The 23,583-nt window shown below is 36.5% G+C and overlaps 2 protein-coding genes across 9 annotated transcripts; both read left to right on the top strand.

The window, feature by feature from the left end:
• The first annotated feature begins 830 nt into the window (after positions 1–830).
• LOC122308819 (glycerate dehydrogenase) lies at positions 831–4,082 on the top strand. Its single transcript, XM_043122066.1, has 13 exons — positions 831–1,032; positions 1,118–1,201; positions 1,330–1,470; positions 1,783–1,904; positions 2,023–2,104; positions 2,472–2,544; positions 2,674–2,765; positions 2,863–2,937; positions 3,021–3,128; positions 3,220–3,297; positions 3,425–3,469; positions 3,574–3,688; positions 3,785–4,082. The coding sequence occupies exons 1-13, from the start codon at positions 910–912 to the stop codon at positions 3,805–3,807; spliced, it is 1,161 nt and encodes a 386-aa protein (XP_042978000.1). The 5' UTR covers positions 831–909; the 3' UTR covers positions 3,808–4,082.
• Positions 4,083–5,761: 1,679 nt separating this feature from the next.
• Positions 5,762–20,747, top strand: LOC122310676 (heparan-alpha-glucosaminide N-acetyltransferase-like). 8 transcript variants are annotated; one of them, XM_043124775.1, is made up of 15 exons: positions 5,764–6,572; positions 8,889–9,252; positions 9,615–9,752; positions 9,850–9,931; positions 10,232–10,308; positions 11,002–11,102; positions 11,942–12,071; positions 17,784–17,900; positions 17,980–18,056; positions 18,719–18,785; positions 19,090–19,168; positions 19,376–19,467; positions 20,054–20,197; positions 20,276–20,337; positions 20,438–20,747. In XM_043124775.1, exons 2-14 carry the CDS (start codon positions 9,148–9,150, stop codon positions 20,309–20,311), a joined length of 1,245 nt encoding a protein of 414 aa, XP_042980709.1. In that variant the 5' UTR covers positions 5,764–6,572; positions 8,889–9,147; the 3' UTR covers positions 20,312–20,337; positions 20,438–20,747. The 8 variants fall into 8 exon arrangements, with proteins under 8 accessions (XP_042980715.1, XP_042980712.1, XP_042980713.1 ...); XM_043124777.1 differs by having other exon boundaries at positions 20,276–20,329; XM_043124774.1 differs by having other exon boundaries at positions 5,764–6,114; positions 6,245–6,572; positions 20,276–20,747.
• Positions 20,748–23,583: the final 2,836 nt, after the last annotated feature.

Raw genomic sequence — 23,583 nt, forward strand, 5'->3', positions numbered from 1 at the left:
CTATTTGAATTGGACAACAATCTTGATAATTAGATTTTTTTTTTTTTATTTTAAAAATGGTTTTAAATGTTAGCACGAGCGTCGAGCTGGCTGATTACTTGATATAAATCTAAATTTCTTTTATTATATCTAAATTATTATTTGGTAATTTAAAAATCCCCGCTATGTAAATAACATTTATTTATTTTTCCTAAACCAAAGGGCAACCGGCAAAGGGTGAAAAGCACGTTCCCCACTCGTGCTTGCCTTCGCACAGATGCATACAGAGCTCGCGCTCGTGTGGGCGCTACACACGCGCGGCAACATTGTGGTTGTGCTCCTCTCGTTGATGGCAGGCAGCCTATATTATTGGGCTATCAAATGGACCTCTAGTACTCTGGCCCAAATAACCCAGTTCCTTTTGGGCATAGGTAAATGAGGGTGTAGTGACACATTTGGGCATTGTCTTGATTTATAATTGGGCTCGGCCCATTATAGTAGCATTATCCACTTGATTTAACAAAATTTTGTTGGGGAGGAAGGGTTATTTCTGTAATTTAGGGGGAAGGGCCCAACGTATCCTTACGTGTCATGCAGTCAGGAAGCAGCGTCATCCATTATCTTATACCCAATGAGAGGCCCAAATACTCCAAGCATGAAGAACCACTTTCAGCTCACTCTATCCCGAGAGGATTATATCCAGTGTACCATATAAGCTGGCATACCTTAAAGATCATCAAGTCAAAAACAAAAAGTCAACATTCATACAAAATAAACTGTTCTTATTGGTGAAGACCACACATTACAGTGTACTGCATTTACACCATACCATCACAAGTTTTTAAGAAAGTCTTGAGTTGCCTGGAGTTGGAGAAGGCTGAAGCTCAGTGTTTCACTCGCCATACTCTGCAACTTCGAATATTAGCTTTCATGGCCAAACCGGTTTCCATTGAGGTGTGGAACCCAAATGGGAAATACAGAGTTGTTAGCACAAAACCCATGCCTGGAACGCGCTGGATAAATCTGTTAATTGAACAAGATTGTCGAGTCGAAGTAAGTTTCATTTTCTTCTTCTTATCTCTTCCGAGTCCTTCTCTTTTGAAAAGTTTATTATTTGATTTTGTTCATGCTCATTCAGATATGCACAGAAAAGAAAACTATTCTCTCTGTGGAAGATATCATTGCTCTGATCGGCAACAAGTGCGACGGAGTGATTGGACAGGTATCGTTAATTTGATGGACCAAGTCATTTTGGAACTGCTCAGACATGATTCGCTTTCTTTTACTTTGGTTTTGGATTTTAGTTTTAATTTTTGGTGTTGTTGAGAGATGCTTGGGTATGCGTTTCAGTTGACAGAAGACTGGGGAGAGGCTCTATTTTCAGCATTGAGAAGAGCAGGAGGGACAGCTTTCAGTAACATGGCGGTTGGTTACAACAACGTTGATGTCAATGCTGCTAATAAGTATGGTGTTGCCGTTGGAAACACTCCTGTAAGTTCTTTTCTTGTTTGATTGTTTGTTTTGTGTCTGTGTCGTGCATTTTGTGCACGTGTTCATTGAGATATCTGATATTTATAGATATTTGACTATGCTATTGCTAGTATTACGATTCTTAACATGTTGTGGACCATGTTACATATACCCATTTAATTAATTATGATGAAGCTCCTCCAAACATGTACAGGTGCTTATTTTCCTTGTTTTAATTGTATTTTGTTCATATATGGTTAAATTTTGGATTTAGTGTACTGGGGGGAAAAAGAAGGCAAATACTGAGATCAGTTTCATTGTTAATATGGTTAGGGAGTGCTTACAGAGACCACTGCAGAGCTGGCAGCTTCACTTTCTTTATCAGCTGCTAGAAGAATAGTTGAAGCAGATGGATTCATGAGGGCAGGCCTATATGATGGGTGGCTTCCTAATCTGTATGATCACTTTTATAAGTCACATCTATCAATTTGCTTGTATTTCATATCAGGTGAATCAGTTATAATTTTCAGATGATCAAGAACAAAGCATGATTTGGCCTTCTTTTTCTGATAGGTTTGTGGGAAACCTGCTTAAAGGACAGACTGTTGGGGTGATTGGAGCTGGTCGCATCGGATCTGCTTATGCCAGAATGATGGTAAATCCTTATAATTTGAACTTCAAATTGAAATTTCTTGAAACTTAATCTAATTTGACCAAGTTGAGTTGTTAGACTACTCAGTGGATCCATTATCAATTACCTGATGATTGTTAGAATTGATTGGATTGAGTTGTGGGGTCATAAATTTAAAAATTAAAAATATATGATACGATTTTCAACTGTTAACATAAAGCTGCCATGGTATCCTAGATATCTGTCTTATTGCAATCTGTTACATAAATCAACACCAGGACAAGTGATATAGTTTATGCTGTAAGTGTAAGGAATAAAGCATCCCTTTTCAACTTTGGATTAGAGTGTAATTTACTAAGTTGATGAAAGTGTATTTGCTCTAATGTCACAGGTTGAAGGATTCAAGATGAACCTAATTTACTATGATCTTTACCAGGCCACACGCCTAGAAAAGTTTGTGACAGGCATGTCTAAGTAAACCATTGATGTTAATAAGCTCTGAGCTTCTCTTTCTCAGAATGAAAAGAAAAGGAGAATTTCAACAAAAAATCTATGCTCCTTTGGGCTTATGATAATTTGTTCATGAATTGTAGCTTATGCTGAGTTCCTAAAGGCCAGCGGTGAAAAGCCTGTAACTTGGAAAAGAGCAGCCTCCATGGAAGAGGTGCTCCGAGAGGCAGATGTGGTAGGACTTCATGCATGCTATGAGTTTAATGTGCCTTCATTATCTTAGGTTGATATTAGGTTTCAGAAAAATGATATATTATTGGGACTCTCTGTAGATAAGTCTTCACCCAGTCTTGGACAAAACCACTTATCATCTGATTAACAAAGAAAGACTAGCAATCATGAAGAAGGTAATAATATTTTCTTAGTATTAATGATGTGATTTATCAGATTTATCTGCACCTTGCTAACATTATGAAGTCTATTTTTGTAGGAAGCAATCCTTGTAAACTGCAGTAGGGGGCCGGTTGTTGATGAAGTAGCTCTTGTGGAACATTTGAGAGAGAATCCTATGTTTAGGGTTGGTCTTGATGTCTTTGAGGTAACCTTCACACCTACTGTGTCTTAAAACTTGATCCACCGACAGAAGAAAAATATTTGAAGATAAAGGTAGTTCAATTTTATTGTCTTAGGACGAGCCCTTCATGAAACCTGGGCTTGCTGACATGAAGAATGCAATTGTGGTACCTCACATTGCTTCGGCTTCCAAGGTAATTATTGATGGATTCTCTGTGTTGACTTAATGCAACCCATATTGACATGACCACCTATTAGCCTGCTTCTTTTAAGATTATTTTAGTTACAAAAGTAATAACATTTCCTTCATGATTTATATAGTGGACTCGTGAAGGAATGGCGACACTGGCTGCTCTGAATGTACTGGTATGCACATGAAAGTTAAAAAAGATCAAAAAAGCATTTGTCATAATTAATTAAGTCAAGTCTCCGTTCTTCTAGCTAACAGTACTCTTCTATCCAAATTACAGGGAAAGATTAAAGGATATCCAATTTGGTCTGATCCAAATAGGGTAGAACCATTCCTCAATCCGAATGTGCCACCTCCAGCTGCATCTCCGAGCATTGTCAATTCCAAGGCCTTGGGTAATATAACCTTTCCGACACCACCAAAATCATAATCATAGTCGGGAACTAATTTCTCAACTCTTAATTACTTGAGTACTTTTGTCACAATTGCAGGTTTACCTGTTTCAAAGCTGTAAGCATGGATGGATGCCGATCGCATAAGGGTCTTCTGGTGCAAATTATCTAATTTCTTTTAATGTTAATGGAGCATGGCCTCTTGAGAGATGATCATTTCAGATCATATCATTAGAAAGACTAGAGGCCATAATGTTTATCTACTTGATCACTATCTTACATAACAAGCTTAATGACTGCCTATGCAATGGCTTAAACTTAGAGCTTTCACATCTATTTGCACGTATGCATGATCGAAAAATAAAAATAGCAATGTCACGTCGACATTTTACTTTTACCTAAATCCTTTTTGAGGTGAGTGCATTACAGATTTTAATCGGAGAAAAAGGGTAACCGATATTGCATACCATCATTTAGAGCAGATTTGGGGACTCAAATGACTTATAGGGATGTAATCAGTCCGGTTTGATCCGATTTTAGATAAAACTTGGGACCGAACCAGTTTATACCGGTTTTGTATTTTCAAAAATCAATTACGCATGAATTATCCTCCTAAATTGGTACCTCTAGTTCGACTGGTTTTATGGTTTTAATAGTATTAGCTAGTATATATATTAGTATTAGTTATAGTGATTAGAATAACTATATATTAGTATTTGTTATAATGATTTTAATTTATTATAAATTTATATTGATAGTAATAGTATTTATATTACTATATCATTATTTCATATATAATTATTTAGTATAGTGATTTATATAGTAATTTATATATAGACTTAAAATATATTACTAATAGTAATATAGTATTAGACTATTAGTATTAGGCCATAAAATGTAAATTGTAATTAATATGCATTATATGCTAATGTATATTAGTATTACTAATTTACTAATATACTTATTCAAAAGAATATATTGAGAATTTATTAGGCAATAAAATATTATTAATATACATGTTTTATGATTAAAGCACATGATCAAATAAATTTTCATGTTTAAGATTAAAATTTTATGCTATAAATTATAATAACATTATCTTATATATAATTATAATTTATATTAGTATATATAAATTATATATAACATAAAAAATTATATATAATATTTAAAAAATTAATTTAAAATATATGATAAGGGAACCGGTCCGATCCGGTCCTAATTAAAAGTCTAGAATCGGAACTGGACCTGGCCGGTTTTGGAACTAAGGGAATGGGTCTCGGATTGGGCCGGATCAGTCTGATTTTTCTGTTAATTTTTACATCCCTACAGATAGACATAAAATTATTATATGATCTCATTTTATCTCATCCCATCTTATTCTCAAACAGAATTCAAATACAAAATTTTCAAACTAATCATTACAACTTTTTCAAACTTTTAAATAAAAAATAAAAAATAATTCCAATTTTTTCAAATCTCAAAACAAAAATAATATTGTAAAATTATATTCTTACAATATTTTAACTTTATAATATTTTTTATTCAACTTTTTCTCATTCATTTCCTAAAATTTAAAAAATACTCAACTCAAATTATCTTATTACTATTCATAAATTATCTTACTAGTATTAACAAAATTCTCATCTCGTCTCACTCCCCAAATCAGCCCTTAGTTATTAGAATTATTTTCTTAACTTTTAAATTGGACTTGGAAAACGATGTATGGCTTGCCTAGCCAGCAATATTTTAATTTTTCCTGTGCATTAAGGTGTTGGGAGTATGTTACTTATTTTAGGGAGAGACGTAACCTAATGATCCAATAATGCGTATGCGTATGCCCCGCGACTTTCCCAATTGTACTTTGACGATTGAGTGCACAATAACTTTGGGTGTTGAAGCTTGGAAATTTCATTGGTGTTTCTTTTCCAATTGTCATCTCTTGTTCCATTCTCCTGGAGCTAGCTAGCTAGCTCACTGTAGTGAGTGGATGCTGACTTTATAAAAACCCAAGCACGTTACCCATGCAATTATATATTGAAAAGTTACTAAACCGATTAAGGAAACATATCCCTCAAGATAGACATTTATGTGGATTTATATAATATAACAACTTAAAAAAATATCGATCACGTTTAGTAAATAAATTGAGCTAAGAAATCACCGAAAGCACATACATGATAATTAAGAGGAAGGCGGTCGCAGCTAGCACACAGCTTTGGCGTGAGGTCGTTTCTCTCTGCCTCCAAGAACCGGCATTTTTCTTCAAGCTCATGCACGTATGATCATTAAGCTTTGCAGCAAGCTCAGCGTTCTGTTCCTAGAAGGTGCCGCTAGTTTCTCCGTTGCCATACAAAGGCTGCAGGCAGCATATATAATCAAAGTGCTAGTAGCTGCTTCTTTCTTCAATATCCCGATCGAATGCATGCGTAAGTTGTTGTATATGCGTATTCATATGGTTGCTGCAAATAATACTGCGTACAACGAGAATCTATAGCTGTTAGCTTTGCATTGAGCTCGATCGATCGGCTTAATTAATTTCTCTACCTCATCGGCCAGTTGCAATAATATTATGCCTCGAAGCTCATCGAATTGAATCGTTAATGCCTCGATCGGTTACTTGGCGACTTGAACAAAAAGCTTCGCAGTCATGATATTGTTCTTTCTCTTCCCCCCCAACTTGGGGCGATCATGTTCTTCATAATTATTACGCAAAGCATATATGCACCGTGGTCATGATGTTCAGAAGGTGTAGACGCAACACTACTACTAGCGAGCATATATATCTTTGTTTCTGCAACATCTGGAAGCTTTGATATATCTTCATGATATATAATATGATTGATCAAAAGGTGCACTAAACCTGAATTTGAAGAATAATGATCAGGTCAGTTTCTCTTCTTCCTCCAGGCAACTTATACAGCGCCTATATGTATATATATGTTTGTTGTTCATAAATGTACGTTCAAATGAGTGCGCACAGAAGCTTAATTATAAATAGATGCATTAATTAATAAGCTTGGCATGCAATCATGAGATCATTATTTTTCTCTTCCTCCCACTTGCGGCGGCTGTCTAGCTAGCTATCTTCCTCAATCTTCTTAATTAATAAGCCTGAACTCCGACGTCAACTCGATCGATCGAGTACTACTATGGGATAGAAATTTAGAGTACTTCTCATATTCAACTTTTTAAAATTTACCATTTACAAGAATAATAAGAAAAATAAAAAAATAATAACAATAAAAAATATTTACGTGAAAATTCCTAAACAAGAAAAAAACTATATATCAGACTCAAAGAAAGAAATCCACTATGTGAAAATTAATTATTATAATCATACAATTTTTCTCATCACTTCAAACACACTCACAAAACTTTTTCCACTATCAAAAGATTCAAAACTTTAATTCACACATCTTCCCATTTTACAAAAGTAGACAATAGAGGAATTTAACTAGAATCAAAAGTTATTAGGTAAGTATTTGACTGATATGTTTAAACTAAGGAACCCAAGCCTTCTTTTATAGGCTTGCAAATGTGCTCCTCCTTCACTTTCCACCCATGTGGACTTAAGTAAGGTAAATAAGCAAAAAACTCAATAATCTCCACCTTACGATTTTGGTTGGTCCCACAGCCAAATTCCATCTAAATGAAGATATCCATAACTTCTGCTATCATGCTTTACCATAAAAGCATACCCACTCAGAATAAATCAATTCCAAACATTTTACTTTGGCCCATGTCGAAAAACAACCTTGCTAAAAATTATGGTGTAACTTCCACGTTTGGCTTTCCTCAAAGTTCATCAACTAGCAACATAAATTTCCACCACACACCCTGTATCAATGTCAAACCAATGCCTGTGTACAAACTTGTAGATTTGCTAATATTAACACATCCTCTATCATGACAACTTTGAAAATTAGCGGCATGCCATGAGGATATACATGTCTATTTTTTCATGGAGAGAGACACAATATTAGTATCAATACCAGTATCTCCATTTACTGACTTGGAACCATTTGCCGAATCCGCTTCTTGTGCTAGCCGTTTCACCAGTTGCTAGTATCACTGTTGACTTTAGGGGTTGGTCTGCCATTTAAAGCCTTGTGCAATTCTGATTGAATCAAGACATTTTTGACTTGTACTTACCCACAAGCCAAAATTGATTATCTCACCAAATTTCTCCACCCCAAATCTGATAGGATTTGAAGCCCTACTTCTAGACATTGTTTTGATGAATTTTCTGTAAAAATAAATAGTATCTCACTAAGTAAGTTCTCAGGAAAGATTGGAGGGTCACAATAGACATTTTTAAAATTTTCAATCTCCTAGAGAGAACCTCCTTAGACTATACGTATCCACACTACCACACTAAAACTCTACCCCACAAAAAGAACCTAGTGGCTCTGATACCAATTGTTGAAAATTTGGACCTCTCAAATTTAACTCCCTTAGGATCTACCATTTGTAGAAATAACAAGAAAAATAGAGAAATAATAACAACACAAGATATTTACGTGAAAATTCACAATGTGAAAATTCACAAGATATTTACAAGAAGAAATCCGCAATATGAAAATTATTACAATTACACAATTTTTTTCTTCATCCCAAACACACCCACAAAACTTTCTCTACTAACAAAATTTTAACTCATACATATTCCAATTTTACAAAAATAGATAATAGAAAAATTTAATTAGAGTCAAAAGTTACTAATTAAGTATATAACTGGTACATTTAAACTAAGGAACCCAAACCTCCTTGTATAGGCTTGCAAATGTACTCATATTTTATTTCCCCTGCAGGAGACTTAAGTAAATGAGTAAAAAAGTCAACACTATGTACATGGAACTTCCAATACAAAGGTGTAACTTTCTAGGCAGTCCAAATTCATTTCAAGATACAACGTCCTTAATTTACTACAATATATATATAGAAGTACTATGTGGTATTATTTTGGGCAAAAAAGGAGACAAATCAAAGTATCAATGTGTCACTCATTTCTTAATTCGATGATCTTTCTGCTCAATCACAACAAATAAAAAAATAAATTAATAGATAAGATTTATTAATGTGAAAATGTACGCGTACGTGAACTAGATTAAAAAAAATACTTTTATTTTTTAAATATTTATATGATTGATGTCATGGACGATAAAGTGATAAACAGTATGTCACACGTAAATAAATGCAGAAGCCACTCTCGAATATTCAGAATACGATGTTGTTAATTGGACCCACAGGAATATTGATTCGGCCGGATCACACAGACTTCCAGCCAGTCAAATCACGCCACATGGCGAAACAGTCTCCTTCCGAGAAAGCGTAACAAGGACTAGTAGTAGGAGCGGAGGCATCCTTCTCACTGTCGTCTTCTTAGAGGCAAGCCCATTTTACGTACCTTCCACCCGGTCTCTCTGAGCATCCGAACTTTCGCCTTTCCATCCCGGTAAATGGCCGATTACGAGCCGCTAACGGATGTCGAACAGCAACTTCAGACCAACAGGAGAGCCACGCGTGTCGCCTCCCTGGATGTCTTTCGCGGCCTCTGCGTCTTCGTGAGCTTGCCGCTTCAATTTTTTTGTTACTCTTTTTTTTTGGGTCTTGAAATTCTGATTTCTCACTCGCTTCGTTACTTTTGAAGTTTGTGTTTAAGAAATGTTGTTTCTATCTCTGTTTTGCTTCAATGAACATGTTTTTTCTTTGATAGTCAACCGTGATCCACCATTTGTTCCTGAGAAAATGTAGGACAAGAAATCAGTTAATTATTGTTCTATATATTCATGTATAGATGCTTCACTTAAGGGATCAGAATGCGAAAACAGCCATAGAAATGGATTTTTCTCGGGTATATTATAAGCAACAGTTTTATAATATTTATAGTGGACGTTAGTGGTTGCTGCATTGCTTCCTTTTCCAGCTCATGATGCTAGTTGATTATGGCGGGTCGGTTTTTCCCATAATTTCTCATTCCCCATGGGATGGCATTCACTTGGCTGATTTTGTGATGCCTTTCTTTCTTTTCATTGCTGGGCTTTCTCCTGCTCTTGCGTACAAGGTACTGATAGAGTTTTCCACCAAGGAAGCTGACTTTTTTTTGTAGTATTCGTCAATATGTTTAATGACTAAAGTTTGCTCTCAATTTGCAATTTCAGAAAGTACCCAACAGAGCAGAGGCTACATGGAAAGCAGTGCTTAGGGCAGTGAAGCTTTTTCTTCTGGGAGTTCTTCTTCAAGGTAAAGTTTGTTGATAACTTCCAGTGTAAACCCTTTGGTTCGCATATTGTGCATATATGTGAATTTATCTTATTAACAGGGCGTGCTGAGTCCTAAAAGCACCCTTTGGTGGGGCGGGGCTCAGAAGGGGATTGGAGGAAGATGTTAATTTGTAGCTCTTTTCAACATATATATATATATATAACGTGTATTTGCAATGACGAGTTTATGGTTGGAATCTGATCTTGATTTTTTTGTTGTTCTATTGACTTTACATCTGTCATTTTGGATTTTTGGGGTTTAAGAGTCACTTGATTTCAGGTGGTTATCTGCATGGAGTCAATTCGCTGACATATGGTGTTGACATCGAAAAAATAAGGTGGATGGGCGTTTTGCAGGTGGTCATCATCTCCATTCAATCTTCCTTCTAAAAGAAAAAGAGAACTTATTTACTGTTCTAGAATGTGTAAATCCCATTTTTTTTTTATAAAAAAAGAAGTCGTTAGATGGTGATTCATGTGAAAAAAATCATTTTTCTAATAGTAGGCTTCACTTCTTTTTCTTTAAAGGAAATTCGTTGGATTTATATATTTTAAAACTATATCTAACGCTCCATTCAGTCTTTTTTCAAATCCACCTTTTCATGTCATTATGATTAAGAAGCACATTCATTCTGAATTAAAGGCGTGATTATGTCTGAAAATATTTGAACTCGCTAATAAGCATTTAATATGTAAGAGTAACTTTATAAGTAATTACAATTTTATTTATAAGAATTATTTTGTCAAATTTTTTAAATTTAAATTTTATAAATTTTAATATATCAATAGCTTACAGGTGATGAGTAAATAATTTTTAATACAGTTATATTTTTCTTTATGCAAAGTGAAGCTACACGGCATCAGTACTCTGCCTGCAATTTTTACTTGAGAAGTAATTTAACTTTCCACATGGACAAGTGATCATCATGACAAGTGGCTTACGTGGTGGCCGCTTGCTTGGGCAGAATGATTGAACAGTAGAATATGTTGCAAAAAAAATCATATCTTTATTTCATTCCCTTCGTCTAAACTTATTGTCATTTACTCCAGAGGATATCTATTGGATACATTGTTGCGGCTTTATGTGAGATCTGGCTTACATGTCGGACGTGGAGGCAAGAAGGTTTCTTTAAGAGTTACTTCTGGCATTGGTAAGGTCTTAATTTTGGGTATTGTAATATATGTTACAGGTTTCAAGGCTGTAACACGTATTAGTAACTTCAAATGCGATACCATCCACCTTCAACGTTCAATAATCAGTCCTGTTTATTGGTACCGGCCTAGATTTTTTTTTTTTTTTCTCCCTTCCTCTCATAAGTTGATGGAGGGACCATTGTCTGGTGCAATGGTAAAATGTCGGGGGCCTGCCAACTACATGCCTGTGTTTTGAGTCTTGGACTCTTGAGAATGGCTGTTTCATGCAAAGTTCTGGAAGGGTGGGATCTTATCCAGGTCACCACCTCACAGGATTCCACTTAAGGGAGATCGGTATTGGATAATGATTCTTTTATAGTTTGATAACCTCACTGATGATCCTCCCAGAATTTAGTTACAAATGGATATGTGTGTGTGTGTAATTGTGCCGGAGATAGCTGACTTCATCAGTGGTCTTAGATGTTGACTTGAATGTGACTGGAAAAAGAAACGAAAAAAATAAATAACTTTGTTAGAATCATGAAGATGATTGTAAAAACAAGGCATTTACGGCATGACTTTGCATTACTTGTGGAAGGGGGGGAAGGATACCAATTGTTCGAGTAACCATTACTCCAAAAGGTTGATTTTCCCAGTTCGGTACTTATCCAGTGTTTAGGAATCTAGATTGCAACTCAACTGAAAATAGTATTTATCCCATATTTAGATCGCTTGACTTACTTTTTTCTGAAATAGTTTCTCCCTCTTTTCTCTTCTCGTCTGATATCTATGGGCACAGAAAGTTTGTTTTTTTTTTTTAATCATCTTTGTTTGATTTATATTTTCTTAATTGTAGGTGCATTGCATTTTCACTGTCAGCAGTATACATGCTGCTATTGTATGGTCTATATGTTCCAAATTGGCAATTCACAGCACCAGCCTGGGCATCTTCTTTGTCTCCATCAAATGATAGCAATGTTTACACGGTGAGAGCAGAGTCAGTAATCAGCACATTCCATAAATTCTTCCTGTACATGGTTCAGTTTCCTTATCCTGGTCGATGATTTGCTATAGCTGTAGAAAGGTGTGGTTTAGTGCTTAGATTAAATTCATGTCAGTGTTGTGCCTCCGGTCTGTCCAAAAATCACACAAGACAATATTTAAGTGGTTTAACAAATTGCTTACGTTCACTAGAACCTCTTTTATAGAATTTATACGAGATTTACAAAACACTCTATAAACTTATATTTCTCTCTCACGTCCCTCTTTCTCTCTTCTCCCACTGCCTTCTCTACAGATCAGAATTCTCCTATTTATAGGAGAAGTTCTCCTTAACAAGCTGCTAATTAATTTCGGTGCAACAATTTGCTGCTGAAAACATGGGATGAGTGCCTAATAAAAACAAAGCACCGAACGGTGCATGTGCGTTTGGTGCATGTGCAGCAGGCTACTTGGGCGGCTTTCAACAATCACCCCCTCCACCCAAGTGTGTTATACCATGCTGCTTGCAAATTGATTCATTTTTCAAATGAATGCACCTCTTTCTTTGACATGAGAGACTTCTGCTATCGAATACGCTCCAATGCACCCGACGGTGCTCAGCAGTGTACAATACTGATCAAGTCCAAACGGTGTTGGAACTTGATCCCTGTGACGACTTTCGTCAACATATCTGCTGGATTATCTTCAGTGCCAATCTTCTGAAGTTTGATGTCATCTTCTTCTAATATTTCACGTACAAAGTGAAATCGGACATCTATATGTTTTGTTCGAGAGTGATACCTTTGATTCTTGGTCATATGAATTGTACTCTGACTGTCACAGTAAACGGTAACCTCTTGCTGCTTAAAGCCCAAATCTGTTACCAATCCCTGTAACCAAATAGCTTCTTTCACGGCTTCTGTTACAGCCATGTATTCAACCTCAGTTGATGATAGTGCAATTGTCGACTGCAGAGTTGATCGCCAACTAACTAGTCCTCCAGCCATAGTGAACACATATCCAGTTGTCGATCTGCGTTTGTCAAGATCACCTGCATAGTCTGAGTCAACATATCCAGTTACTAGACTATCTTCACTCTTTTCGAACTTCAAACCAACATCTACATGAGTCAACATATACCGTATAATCCACTTAGCCGCATGCTAATGAACCTTTCCAGGATTATGCATATAGCGACTAACTAAGCTAACGACTTGAGAGATATCAGGTCGTGTACACACCATGGCATACATTAAGCTTCCAAACTTCCAACAACACTTGCATATGGGACATTCCTCATGTAGTCCCGCTCTTCATCGGTTTTAGGAGACTGCAATGCACTGAGCTTGAAATATGGGGCCATAGGAGTACTCACCGGCTTCGTCTTCGAGTCGATAGTGAAGCGTTGCAGTATTCTCTTCAGATACTACATTTGAGTAAGGTGAACTGTATTTTTCACCCTATCTCTGCTGATCTCCATCCCCAGTATTCTTTGTGCTTCTCCCAGATCTTTCATTTCAAACTCATTACTTAATTGAGTTTTTAAGCGATCTATCTCCCCATTTCTTTTACATGCAATTAACATATCATCTACATATAAAAGTAAATAAATGAAAGATCCATCTGCAAGTTTTCTGAAATATACACAATGATCGTATTGGCAACGAGTGTATTTCAGATCCATCATAAAGCGGTCAAACCGCTTATACCATTGCCGAGGTGACTGTTTCAAGCCATAAAGAGACTTCTTCAGACTGCATACCCAATTTTCTTTGCCAGTTTCTTTGAATCCTTCTGGTTAGACAGATAAATCTCATCTTCCAGATCACCATGTAAGAAAGTTGTTTTTACATCAAACTGTGCTAACTCAAGATCATATTGTGCAACCAAAGCTAGCAATATCCGAATGGATGAATGCTTCACAACAAGAGAAAATACTTCACTGTAGTCAATTCCTTCTGTCTGACCGTAGCCCTTAGCTACCAACCTAGCTTTGTATCGCACTCCATTTTTAGCAGCTTGATCATCTTTCTGATTGAAGATCCACTTACAGCCAATTGTCTTCTTTCCTTTTGGAAGCGGCACAAGCTCCCAAGTCTGGTTCTGGTGAAGAGACTGCATCTCTTCATTCATCGCCTTTGTCCATTCAACTTGTTCGCTGGACTGTATGGCTTCTCTGTAAGTGGTTGGGATCTTACCCCCTTTTGCTGCTAATGCATATGTCACATAATCTGCATAACGTGTCGGTACACGTTTCTCTCGTCTCGGTCTGTTGGTTGCTATTGATTCGGGTTGACTTGGAGGTACTGTGACTGGATTATCAACCTCATCTTGTCCATGCTTTCCCAACTTCTTTGAAGTAATAAATTTCACACTCTGCGAATCATCTGATGTTTCGCCATCACTGCTGTTTTCACTGGAATCTTTATGCTTATGTGACTTAAGTATCTCAGATTCGTTGAATGTAACATCTCTACTGATGATCACCTTTTTGGACTCTATGCACCAGAGTCTATACCCTTTTACACCGGTACTAAAATCCAAGAATTTTGCTTTCTCGGCTCTAGGATCAATCTTACTTTCTTTAGCATGATAGTAAGCAGGACATCCAAAAATGTGTAAAAAGTCATAATCAGTAGCATGTTTACCTCTCCACATTTCAATGGGTGTCTTCCCATCATTGACAGCTGCGGGTAGTCGGCTGATGAGGTGGCAGGCATATGTCACAGTTTCAGCCCAAAATTTCTTACTGAATCCAGCATTCAGCAACATACATCGCACTTTCTCTAATAAAGTACGATTCATTCGTTCTGCCACACCGTTCTGCTGCTGTGTACCTCGTACCATGAAGTGTCTAACAATTCCCTCTCTCAGACATACTTCCATGAAGGGGTCTGAAGTGTACTCACCTCCATTATCAGATCTGAGCCGTTTGATCTTCCTACCGGTCTGAGTCTCAACCATTTTCTTCCAATCAAGGAAGATTTTCAGCACTTCATCTTTATTCTTCATCGTATACACCCACACACGACTAGAATAATCATCAACAAAAGTTATAAACCAATGTTTACCTCCCAAAGATGCATTTTGGGTACGTCCCCAAACATCGAAGTGCACATAGTCAAGTATTCCCTGTGTATTGTGTACTGCAGTTCCAAACTTGATCCGCCTCTGCTTCCCCAATACACAGTGCTCACAGAAAGAAAGTTTACCGGTCTTGGCACCTTTGAGTAAGCCTTGCTTCATCAGTGTTTGCAAAGCTTTTTCTCCTGCGTGTCCCATACGCATATGCCAAAGACTAGTGGTATCATCATCAGTCCCATCTAGCTTCTTACAGCCTGTGGAAGCTCTTCCATCAACAGTACTTCCTTGCAAGAAGTACAAGTTTCCTCGCCTCAAGTCCTTCATTGCCACCTGAACTCCTATTAGTACTTTGAGAGTTCCATCTTCAATGGCGATTCTAAATCCCTTTGAATCCAGAGATCCCAGTGAGATGAGATTCTTCCGCAAGTCAAGAACGTACCAAACTTCTGTCAAAGTCTTGACGCTGCCATCGTGCAGCTTTAACCGAATGCTACCTATTCCTTGAGTCTTACAGGCACTGTCATTGCTCATAAGTACTGCTCCACCCTCAATTTTTGTGAAGTCAGTAAACCAGTCCCGATTGTGACACATGTGATAGGTGCATCCGGAATCCATAATCCATTCATCAGAATGACAAATGGATGATGAACTTATCAAGGAAAAATCTGAATCATCATCTCTGTCCACGACATTGGCTGTAGAGGGTTGATTCTGCTGTTGTCCCTTCCGGTTGGGACAATCCTTCCTCCAGTGTCCTTTGTTGCGACAAAAGGAACACTCGTCTCTGCCGAGTTTTCTGCCAACTGATGAACCACGTGATGTGGCCCGGGTTTTCGATTGAAAACCGTTCTTCTTTCTAGGATACCTTGACTGTGGTCTCCCTCTTGATGTTAGAGCTTCACTTGATGTATCTTATTGTACCTGTTTATCTTTTCTATGGTACTTATTGCTAATTAAAGAACTAGATACATCGTCAAAACTAATACTTTCCTTCCCATGCAGTAGAGTAGTAATTAAATGCTCATATGTATCGGGCAAGGAATTTAACAAAAGTAAAACTTTATCTTCATCTTCGATTTCAACATCCAAATTTAACAAATCAGCAAGAATTTGGTTATAACTATTCAGATGTTCAGATATAGAAATACCTTCACAAAATTGGAATCTGAAGAGCTTCTTCTTCAAGTGAAAACGACTCTCAATGCTCTTCTTCATGAACTTATCCTCCAATTTCTGCCAAAGTACCCTAGCATTTTTCTCTCTCATGACAAAATACTTCTGTTCTTTGGTAAGGCATAATCGGATTGTACTACAAGCTTGAGTATTAAGCTTCTTCCAATCCTGATAAGTCATATCATCTGGCTTTCCTCCCAACGCAATATCCAACTCCTGTTGGATCAAAACGTCCATGACTTCACACTACCACATGCCAAAGTTGCTTGTTCCATCGAACTTCTCAACTTCAAACTTGGCATTTGACACAGTGGACCGACGACCGGAGCTACTGGCATTTTCAGAGCTCCTATCTCTTCCAGATCTTTCCATTTGAATTTAGAAATTTTAGATTCAAAATTTAAAAATTCTAACCGTACGGATGAGTCCGGAATGATCCAAATGGTCGGAAATCACTATTTGATCGTTGAAATCGGACTCCAAATGGCTTAGATCAAGCCCAAAATCGATCTAAAAAATGGACAGTTCTGATCTGTCTGGCGCATGGAATCACACGCACTGCAGCAGCTATGTGCGCATGGGGAGCGCGTGAGGCGCGTGTATTACACGCGCTGAACCTGTGTAGGGCGCGTGAGGGCGCGTGGGATGCGTGTCTGACACGCGTCTTCCTCCTCTGGATCGCGTGGGGGAGCGTGTGGCTCAGTCGTCTTTAACCTCCGATGCGCGTGGGGGCGCATGAGTTGTAGCAGATGCATGCGCCGATCTTCTAGTGGCGCGTGTAGGCTCCTCCGACCTCTGTTTTCGATTTCGTTTGCGGCAACGGATTCGTCTCAACCCGAGGAACACCCTGGAGTTGTCAAAAATTGATTTTGACCAACTTGAATTTTTGGACAGTTCGAACCAGAGCTCTGATACCAATTTTTGTGCCTTCGGCCTGTCCAAAAATCACACAAGACAATATTTAAGTGGTTTAGCAAATTGCTTACGTCCACTGGAGCCTCTTTTATAAAATTTATACGAGATTTACAAAACACTCTATAAAATTATATTTCTCTCTCATGTCCCTCTTTCTCTCTTCTCCCACTGCCTTCTATGCAGATCAGAACTCTCCTATTTATAGGAGAAGTTCTCCTCAACAAGCTGCTACTTAATTTCGGTGCAGCAATTTGCTGCTAAAAACATGGGATGGGTGCCTAATAAAAACAAAGCACCGAACGGTGCATGTGCGTTTGGTGCATGTGCAGCAGGCCACTTGGGTGGCTTTCAACAGTCAGGAATCTGTGTATGTGTGTGCACGCGCATGCATTTCTTTTCTTTTATGTAGTTCAGCCATTAAGCCAACTAGTTAAGGTATGGTGTTTCAATTCCCACCTAGTTGTTATGTGTGTAGAAGTACTTGTTAAAAGTTCATTACTTGAACTAACCTAATTCATGGACGCATGCTGGTTTATATCTTCTAGGTGAGATGTGAGGTGAGAGGTGATCTTGGACCTGCCTGTAATTCTGCTGGAATGATCGACCGCTATATTCTAGGTGTTGATCATCTATATATGAAACCAGCTTACAGGAACCTGAAGGTATCTGGAAGTTGAAAATTCTTATATTATAATTCTTGTCAATATTGTGCAACACATGGGTAACAATTCCAATTTATAGGAGTGCAAAATATCCGATGACCAAGATTGTTCACCTCCATGGTGTGATGCTCCTTTTGATCCTGAAGGTATCTTAAGGTGGTAAACGAAATCCTCTTTGTTGTCATAATTTATTCATGAGATAGGTTCTTTCTGTATTTTGTTTGGTTCACTTCAATTTCATACACAACTTGCTCAGTTCATCTGGACTTCTGTTTAGTATATTAGTTTTGTTTCCAGTATTAGTCTGTGCTGTCTCATGTCATGGCTAACACGAGTCCAGACTTTTGAATCCAAAGAGTAGTTGCAATCCTTATTTGATGTAACTCACCTCGTTATATCACCAAGGTCCAAGGTATGCTTAATCTCTCACTTCCTAATTGAATGGAGGTAATTAGTATGTTGTCTCTGGAGTGCCCTGCTGTATTAGCATTAACCATGTACACTCGTGATCCAATTCAAAGACATATGGAATTAGTGAATGCAGATTTGGCATGATAATATTAAAAAACATGGATTATGACAAGAACCAGACTTCTCTTTTGCATAAATTGGAGTGCCCTGCTGTATTAGCATTAACCATGTACACTCGTGATCCAATTCAAAGGCATATGGAATTAGTGAATGCAGATTTGGCATGATAATATTAAAAAACATGGATTATGACAAGAACCAGACTTCTCTTTTGCATAAATAACTGCTCTTTAATTCGTCCATCTTTCAACTCATATTAATTCTTAGACGTTGCTACATGTTGTCAGCTCCTTAACAGCAGCTGTGACTTGCATTTTTGGACTTCAGTATGGACACATTCTTGCTGATTTACAGGTGATATATTTGAGCCAATCTTGATGACCTTCCCCTTGTTTTAAAACTAAGTCATATCCTCAATTATCTGCACAAAGATGTTGTATACTAGTGGGACCTTGAACACCAATTTAGTGGAGAAGCTCATTATGAAACTAAAAAGATCACGAGAAAAGATTTAAAAAAATCATGAAATACTTGTAAAGTAATATGGAACTGTTGAAGTTATATGTTAAAATATTATTCCAAATATCTTAGTGGTTTTTTCTTTTTTGGGTCTTTCGTTATTGAGTAGATCTGATGTTATACAGTTATTTTTTTTAAGGACCACAAGGAGCGCTTAACAAAATGGTCCTTGTTATCAATTTCTTCCTTTATCCTTGGACTGTTGCTTGCTTTCGCAGGTATGTACTTCAATCTCTAAAATTTTTAGCTTTAATATCGGTCAGTACCACATGTACTTCATATATAGGGAAGCCAAACTAATATATAATATTTATTTTTTATTCTTTAGATAATATGTAATTTGTTGGATACTTATTACAAAGTATCTTTAGGTATTCCTTAAAACAGCATGATACTGAAAATATATATAACTTTTTTTGTATCAGGCATCCCTGTGAATAAATCTCTGTATACAGTCAGTTATATGTTGATTACTTCTGCATCTGCGGGGATCACATTTTGTGCTTTATACTTGTTGGTGAGTTCTCGGAGTCAATCCTTGCTCCTTGAAGGGTTGACCTCTTATACATCATACATGGAAGCATTTTTTATGTTGAATTTCTTTCTGGATTTTCCTTCCAAGATAGAAACTTGATGGCATTAGCTGTAAAGTTCATGTCACGGATTTATGTTCTTTGTTCTTTATGAACGTTCCTTGTGGTGGCTCTATTCTGAGTGAAATTTTGACATGGGTACAGAATAAACATACTCTGTATCCAAGGTTTTTCAGAACTTCCTTCCAATCTTATTTGACTATCTAACATTTGGTACATGTTCACAAAAATCAAGGTTTTAAATTTTCACCGCAACTACAATTCTGTGATGAGGGTTTAAGCCACGAGATCAGATAGCAATGACATGCTCGTTTACATTCACATCTTGAATTTTTTTACCTGACATTGCTCTTTTAATTGTGCTGCATCTGAATTAGACCATCATGCATGCCTGCAACATTTAAATTTGCTTTTTGCCATTCAGCGTAGACAAAAGAAGTTCATGAGTTAGGATTCATGAAAATAACCTAACATTATAAAAATGTTAAAAAAAAAAAAAATGTTTTGCAGGTAGATGTTTACGGTTCCAGACGATTAACATCTGTGTTGGAGTGGATGGGAATGCATTCTTTGAGCATCTTTGTTCTCATAACTTCTAACTTAGCTATCATTGCCATTCAAGGATTCTACTGGACTGCTCCCGAAAATAATATTGTAAGTACTTGAACCGGGCAGAAACTTTTTAAACCAACACAGTACCTTTCTTTGCTGCAACTTTTCTTATTTTTACAGGTCCACTGGATCATATCACGTCTTGTGCACGCATGACAAGGGCATCAAGTTCCTGTCTGTTGGTTAAGCCTTTGGATCTCCATCCTTAATCCGATATTACGCATGACATTTAGCTTTTGTGTTACTCTTCATGATGCTTAAAATTCTTTTGTTGCTTTACAGTTTTGCGGTAATAATCATGGAGGTTAAAAAAGATGGTAGAAAGAAGAGAACTCTAATTGGGGTAGCCAATCTTGTTGCAGACTGTTGTGATTCTTTATTCTTCATCCTTTTCTTTTGTACAGAAGAAAAGGGTGAGTACTGAATGGTGTACTGTAGTCGCTTATAACTGAAACCTTGAATAATTTACACTTCAAATGTATATAAGAATTCTGAAGTGTTGAGCCTTTTCTAGTCCATCATGATGGAATGTTTGTAACTTTGTAAGATTAGTGGGAGACTTCCTGAAAGTGAATTTGGTGATGGCATGTTATCTTTTGTTTCCAACAATAATGGGATACTACCCGATTGAGGCAGGGACACTGAAGTTGAGTTACAAGAATAAAAAGGTGATTCTGGGGGGAAAAAAAGTTAATTATTCCGAAACTGGGAAGCCAAATTGGAAGTCACACCTATAACCGGACTAATTACCTGAAGTTGGGGAGTGAAAGCTGAGACAATGCAGTTACTTCTTACTGCCTGAAAAGCAGCCTGGGGTCTACACATCAAGTTAATTTCTGTAGCAGAGTAACTGAAGGAGTACAAAATGCAGCTCAAAAGTGAAACTTGTCAGATTCACGCTGAACATGTGGTGGACCTCATTGTCCCTAGCTAGAGCGCAATCGATGGCATCCAACCGCTTTTAATTTCCACACCCGCCTGCCGGGGGGGCTCGGAAGGAAAACTGAGTTGGTAAGTCTGAAAGAAGAGTTGCGTTTGGCACAAGTTGGAAGTTAGAAGAGTGGCTTTTATTTATTTTTTTTTTTCAAGCAAGATCTATTCATTAACCAAAGAGCAAACTAACATGGTCTTGATTAATGAGGATCTTTCCCACTTTGAAAAGATAAGAGACATTGGGGAATATGCTTATAAGGGGTATGCTACCATAAAGAAGCTTGGAAGCTGCCCATTGCGAAATATTGTGCATATATCAATTTTGAGATTGATGAATTTTCTTTATATGCCATTCTTCCAAGTTGCTTAGCAGATGCATGGTGTCTCTTATAATGGCCTGCATCGTCCAGATTGTTGGCTGTTTTGCTCTGGTTATTGCATGGACAACCTAATCTCCTTGAATGTAAATCTTGCTCAACCTTCTGTTATGTCCCTCTTCAATTTTAAGATTTGCCGCTGTAGTTAGAAGAGGGGTTGGTGTTAGATGTGGTAAAAAAGCATATTTTTCCTTTTTTTTTTTTTTTTTTTTTTTATAATTATAATAAGCTCCATATCATGTGATAGCTTCTGTATATCATGATATGAAATCCCACTCTCAATATTGTAACTCAGCAAGAACTCTAATTTGAAATTGACGTAAAATGGCACTTGGAAGTTGAATTCACAAACGGAAGGAGACCCGGGGTACCAAATTATCCCATTCCAGTATTATCTTATTCAAAATTCTTAATTTAAAATTGGGTTGAAGACAAATGAATGAGTTTGTGGGCAGACAACCATATCCCACTGCACGCACTGCTGTTCCTTCTGATCATCAATGATTATTAATGGACCCACTAAATGTTGTTTATTCCCTAAGATTAATAATTAGTGGCTTCATTTGTTAGTGTATACCGTTAAGGTAGCCATTGTTTAATAAACAAGCAAACATTCATGCCATGTAATGCATTCATCGTATCTTGCTAATGAATACAATCATGTCTTTAATGCTAACCAACCACCCCAAATTAGCTGTGAAACATTTTTTGAGGAAAGTTTTATGTGTAGTTATTTTTATCTATTCTCTTATACACTCTATTAATATGATTATTTGCGTAAATTTTTAATATAAAATAATTATTTTGACTAATCATACTTTAAAAAATACGTAAAAGTGAATATATATAACAAAATTCATAATAATTATATTTGGATAAAAGGATACTATTATTTTTCCTCAAACTTGTGATATATTATTGAAGTTTCATGTGGCAGCTGTAAGTTATGAAGTGGAAATCAATCTCAATCATTGCATACAGGATCTTGAATCATACATATAGCAAATTCAGTGTCACACATCAAGTACAATAACATAAAATCAAAATCAGGGAATAAATAGCCTTATCATCTTGACATTATGGCAAGAATTGTTTCCATGCATGCAAATATTCTTATTCCAGGCCCAATCTCACTTCTATGATAATATAAAGAAGATAATGATTGTTCTTTATATATATATATATATATATATTCAGAAAATACAGAAAAATGGGATATATTTATTCAACTCTAAGAAGTAAACAAAATTAGCACTGCTACTGTCATGGCTGTACTTTACTTTCATATGCATGCCAATGCCAGCCTGATCATCCTCGTGGTGTATGTATTTTCATGCAACAACAAGCCTTCGCTGTCATTTTAAGTTTTATAATCGATTGCATACACCATTATTGAGTTGTATTTTAGATTTAAAAAAAAAAAAAAAGGATAATTATTAATGCTGTTATCCCTCCACGTGAGAAAAATACATTTCATAGCAATTGAACGCTAATAATTGTGAGAATGTTGAGTCCTTTTTCGTCATTTCATAGATATTAGAAACCGTATTACTTGGGTAAAAGGCTAAAAGTCACGTCTCTCTCTCTTATCCAGAATCTATTTCTTTAAGGATTTAGCACGAAAATTCTCCGAATAAGTTAAAATTTTATTTTATTTTTATTATCTTTTAAAAATTTTTAATTTTTTTAAAAATAAAAAATTCACAACATTATTAAGTAAAATTTTTTTAAAAAAAAGAAAAAAACCCATTCGGATACTACTTCCGTAACCAAAGTCGGGCTCCAAAGTATTACCCTTTTAGAGTGGTGCAAATGGAAAAGTATAGTTATAAATATAATTATGTATTAATCTGTATATTAATGTGATGTGATTGGTTAAAAAATATATTTTATTAAAAATAATATTAATTTAAATTTTAAATATAAATAAATTAATATTAATATATAGATTAGTACGCGACTGTCTTTATATATAGCAAAATTCGGTACAAATAGCGGAGTCAGCTTTTATGAAAAAGTGTGGGCCCAGGATCTAACGTGCGCAAGGGGAGACGGGACCATCGTCAGTCGACTCTCCAAGAAATGTAACCGTTGAGCCGATCGAAAATAACAGCTTAC

This window comes from Carya illinoinensis, chromosome 5 (genome assembly GCF_018687715.1).
Source record: "Carya illinoinensis cultivar Pawnee chromosome 5, C.illinoinensisPawnee_v1, whole genome shotgun sequence".
In the NCBI taxonomy this organism is placed as follows: Eukaryota; Viridiplantae; Streptophyta; class Magnoliopsida; order Fagales; family Juglandaceae; genus Carya; species Carya illinoinensis.

What these genes read in the sequence shown, in the direction of transcription:
- LOC122308819 (XM_043122066.1), top strand. Translation starts at nt 910, where the DNA reads ATGGCCAAACCGGTTTCCATTGAGGTGTGGAACCCAAATGGGAAATAC. An exon ending in AACAAGATTGTCGAGTCGAA is followed by an intron (nt 1,033 to 1,117) that starts GTAAGTTTCATT and finishes ATGCTCATTCAG; the next exon opens with ATATGCACAGAAAAGAAAAC. An exon ending in GACTAGCAATCATGAAGAAG is followed by an intron (nt 2,938 to 3,020) that starts GTAATAATATTT and finishes CTATTTTTGTAG; the next exon opens with GAAGCAATCCTTGTAAACTG.
- LOC122310676 (XM_043124775.1), top strand. Translation starts at nt 9,148, where the DNA reads ATGGCCGATTACGAGCCGCTAACGGATGTCGAACAGCAACTTCAGACC. An exon ending in CTCCTGCTCTTGCGTACAAG is followed by an intron (nt 9,753 to 9,849) that starts GTACTGATAGAG and finishes TTGCAATTTCAG; the next exon opens with AAAGTACCCAACAGAGCAGA. An exon ending in GGTGGATGGGCGTTTTGCAG is followed by an intron (nt 10,309 to 11,001) that starts GTGGTCATCATC and finishes CATTTACTCCAG; the next exon opens with AGGATATCTATTGGATACAT.